Here is a 4708-nt window from a genome sequence, read left to right on the forward strand (position 1 = left end):
GTTGGCCCAAATCCACAGACCGGCATGTGGCCCATGTCCACAGATTGGCGACTCCGCTAGGGAAAATTAGGATACTTGTGTCTTTGTGATCCTTAGAGGTGAAACTCGAACAAGGTCGTGGGTAAAGTGCATTAATTGATATTACGGTCATAAGTCGGGTTCCTTGTCCGGGCCCACAACCTAACTCTTTTCGACCAATTGGTTCGTCTCGTCGGCGTGAGTTTTCTTATCTCCGCGTTTCGAATCCCGATTGAGTCAAGCATACCATTGACGTTACACATTTCTGTTTCATCAACGAGCTTTCATCACCTTCGAGCACAAGGCTAGGGCACCCTCCTTACACATTTTGTTTGGATTGGTATCCTTCTTGCAAATCGGGGTTGATCGCTTGGTGTGTAACCACCCTTATTAAGCCAAAACCCGTGTCAGCATTATGCATAATATAATGAACTGCGAGTGCTTATGTGTTATGCGATCATAATTCCTTCCGTGTCATTTTTAAAAACACCCTTTCGTGTCGTTATAATGGCCATTTTAAACCTCGGTCTTTCGCCGACCGTTGCACGCCTTTTTAGGCCGTCATAATGACGATTTTCAAATCCAGTTTTTACAACCGTTTCAAAGCACCTTTTTATGCCGTCCTAATAACGACTTTCAAAACTGGTTTCCTACAACCGTTTCAAAAACACTTTGTGTACATTTTGAATTTATTGTTGCTGCTAAAATTGATTATTTAAGACTTCTAACCTTGTTCCTACAAAAATGGGGCTTAATTCACTTGGTTTATATGGAGAAAAGTGGTAGTTTTTAAGGTTTGAGTAATAGCGGTGGCGGTGGCGGTGTTGGTGAAGTACTGTAGTGTGAAAAGTGATTAGCGATGGTGGTCAGGTGTGACGGTTGACTAATTGATTGAGGATGAAATTTGAGGTAATCAGCGAGCAAAGCGTCTTGCTTGTGACGGGCTAATCCAGTCACAAGCAGAAGACCTCTCACAAAAAAGGAGAGGGGACAAGGTGGGGGTATCCCCATGTGCTTCCCCACTCACCTCTCATGGGTATTTTGTGAGAGGAAATGATATCCGTCACAAGCTTGTGATGGATATCGCCGTCTTCAATGAGATTTTGTGATCAGCGAAGGAGGGTAACTGTTAAGTGGTGTGGGGCATTTTTTTTTTTTGGTCAAATGTGAGCTTTTTATTAAAAGAATATCATCAACAAATACATCGTGTTCAGTACATTTCAACAGCTAAAGATCTCTTTTCCTAAAACTGAGTTACATATTATCATTCAACCTCAGCCACATATTATACTCATTACTATCAGGACCCTGTTCCTGCAACAGCAATTTCATACGCATACATACAAGCCTCTGAATATCCTTCACTAATTTTTCAGGTCGTCTGACAACCAGATCAATCCTGCACGAGTTCCTTTCCATCCACAGAGTATACCAAGTTGTAATTTGTACCAGTCTTCTGATGTTCAACATAATAGGCAATCCCTGCACAGTCCCATGGAGTGCATTTCTCATCCATTCAGCCAAAAGAAGCACCACAGTCCTGCTGTACTCACATTGAGTAAACAAGTGCTGGTGTGTTTCAGGCTCCCTTTCACAAATGACACACATACTACTCCCACAAATATTCAACCTAAGCAATTTATCTCTCAGATTCAAAGCCTCCTTCTTAATCAGCCACCCTATAATGGAGTGCTTGGGCAAGAACCAACTATCCCAAACCTCCTTGTACCACTGTACAGGAGGGTGCTGCCCCTGTAACAGATGGTACCCAGACTTCACAGAGTAACCCTTCACATCCAACGTCCACTGATCACCAACAAACCCCAAAGCCATCAACTTCCTAATTTTACATATATTCCTCCAGTTCCAATTGGAATCAGGAGGAGGATCATAAGTGGTGTGGGGCATTGTATACATTTATTTGTTTGCTTTAATAATATTGTAAAAAGCCATGTATGTGCCACATCGACTCCAAGTAGGCACCATGTCAATTTCAACCTAATATTACAGGTCAAAAATTGAGCAAGTCTATTTTGAAAGGAGAATATCAAAAATTGATTCATATCCTACATTTCAAACCGATTCATATCACTTACTGATGTTATTAAGTTATATACCTGAAAATTGTCCTCCCTCTGTCTCGGTCATTTGTTTTTTTTTTTTTTTTCAATATTGCGGTGTCTCATTGAGTTATTGTCCTTTCTATTTTAAGAATGAACTTGATGAATAATTTGATCATTCACACTCAATTTGTTCCACTTGCCATATAGTAATTGACCCCTTCCTCTTTTCTTGATTTTTGTGCCAAAATAAAAGGACAACAATTGACTGGGACAGAAGAAGTAATTGGCTTTTTCTTTTGTGGCTAAAAAATTTCTTATAGAGAAATTTAAAATTTTAACAAAGTCAACTTGGATTATTATCAATGAATTATGTTAATATGTATGTAACTATGTATATGGTTACGTTGGTAAGCATGAAAAATTAGGTCTTTGACCTACCACTGCGTGGCATGACTATTGTTCTTCAAGCTTGAGAGTGACAACCTACAAGTTTATATTATCATGGATGTATTATATACATTTTCTATTTTCAAATCATGCACTTAAATTTATTATTTCAATAAGAAAATGTATGAGCTCATTATGGCTCATATCTATCATTTGCTCTTTTCTATTGTTTTCTTAACGAAAAGTATCAATTAATCAAACGTCATGAGTAGTGATGGAGCCAAAGTTTTAAGTCAACGATCATTTGTTTGTCTATTCTATTTTGGGACGTCTCGGTATTCGTTTGCCTTTCTATATTAGGAATATTTTTATTGGCAATTGGATCATCTATACTTAATTTAGTCCACTTATCATCTAATAATTGATTCTCTCATCTTTCCTCGATCTTTATGTCAAAATTAAAGCCAAACAAATGACCGGGATGAAGGGAGTATTAACCGCTTGTTATAACCTTACAATCAACCATCGTTAACTCAAACAAATATATCGTATTTGTTGTAAGTATACATTTTTTTTAACGACAGGAGAATGACATTACAATGTTCTATCAGCAACATCGTAAGCTACTCGACAAGGTAGCACCAGAAACCCGACGGCTAAATCTAGCACTACAAAGCCATAACTAAGACATACATAATAGTTATTTGTTGTAAGTATAACGACACAATACATTGTATCACGAGTTTGGATTCTCTGTGTATTTCCGTGTTTCATTTTGTGTCCTACTAATTATCCATTTAACACATAAGCAGTAACTATTATTAAAAATAAGTGTATAAAATTGTGTCAGAAGATAAAAATAATGAGATATAAAATGGAACACGAAAACAAAACCGATGATCCAGGTTCAAGTAACACCCGCTTAAAACCCATTTTTATTTTTCTTATGTATCAACCCTTAGCTTCAACATAAAGAGCACATGGTGTGGTAGCTTTTATTTATCATCCTTAATTATGAATTAAAGTATTTGACTTCTTCACTACTCTCCTACTATATAAATACACAAATTTCTTCATTGCCTAATTCATTTCCCAACTAAAGTTTACAAATCCCACCCACCCAACATAATATATATTTTCTCTCCCAAAACATTTGGTACACTTCCTATATTTGCAAGACCATATTATTATAATCATACAAAAATATGGCCACCTTGGTTATTAGGAGAAATAATAGCTATGGTTACACTAAAATGGAGAAGGAAGACCCAAAAGAGAGAGCTCATAGAGAGGCTCAATTCTTAATTCACAAGACATTGAAGCAAGTAGATGAAATCGCGACAAGGCGATCGTTAAGGCCTTGGTGGTTAAGATTGAGAATATGTAAATTGAAGGTTAGAATTGGTAAGAAGTTGATCCGACGTAGGAAGACCATGTTATGTAACATGTCTAAGACTAAGGTTGGTGTATGTAAGAACCTTATGGTTCACCATAATAGCTTCAAAAGCTTATTTTAATTTTTCAATTACCTTTCTCCATCCTTGTTCCCTTGATCAATATACAAATTATTGAGAGTATCAAAAGCACTGTTTTGTTGCATTTTTGTTCAATATCGTATAGATTAAGTTAATAACTACTCCCTCTGTCCCAATAAATAGTTTACATTTACTTTATTTTGTGAGGAGAAAATAAAGAAAATATAAACTATTATCTGAAAATAGGGTAGTAGGTAGTAGGTTAGTTATGTATTAGTAAGCTTGTTTGCAATGTTCTTCGAGTTGTATCATATTTTCCCTCTTCATCAATTAAAAACGTTGTTGAAAGCATTGTTGTCAGAATCCCGATTCGATCCTATGATTCTACGATTTTACGATCCAAAAATGCGTGTCCGATCTCAGATCCTACGATTCTATTATGTTTGTAGAATCTTACGATCCTATTTATTTGAAATTTTCTAGAGGTAGGATCATAATACGATTCTACGATCTTACGATCCTACGATCTGACTCCATAGTAAAAATACTAAAAAAAATTTATATAACGACATCGTAAAATCCAAATTTCATGTCATTTGTTAAAACATGTTCATGAAATGATACTAAACTCATTAATTATCAATATTTTGGGTATAAATAAGTGTTTTGATCTTCAATTATATATTATTACTAAATAAAAAACTATATTTAGTGAATTTGTAGAATCTTACGATTCTACGATCCGATTCTACCGATTCGATCCTA

At 36.0% G+C, this 4708-nt stretch overlaps 1 protein-coding gene across 1 annotated transcript; it reads right to left on the minus strand.

Moving 5' to 3' along the window:
* Positions 1 to 1272: 1272 nt before the first annotated feature.
* Positions 1273 to 1926, minus strand: LOC141614437 (uncharacterized). Its single transcript, XM_074433183.1, has one exon. The coding sequence runs from the start codon at positions 1924 to 1926 to the stop codon at positions 1273 to 1275; it is 654 nt and encodes a 217-aa protein (XP_074289284.1).
* Between the last annotated feature and the right edge of the window lie 2782 nt (positions 1927 to 4708).

Source organism: Silene latifolia, chromosome 11 (genome assembly GCF_048544455.1).
Source record: "Silene latifolia isolate original U9 population chromosome 11, ASM4854445v1, whole genome shotgun sequence".
In the NCBI taxonomy this organism is placed as follows: domain Eukaryota; kingdom Viridiplantae; phylum Streptophyta; class Magnoliopsida; order Caryophyllales; family Caryophyllaceae; genus Silene; species Silene latifolia.

Excerpts from the sequence above, each read along its gene's own strand:
- LOC141614437 (XM_074433183.1), bottom strand. The coding sequence starts at position 1,926 with ATGCCCCACACCACTTATGATCCTCCTCCTGATTCCAATTGGAACTGG.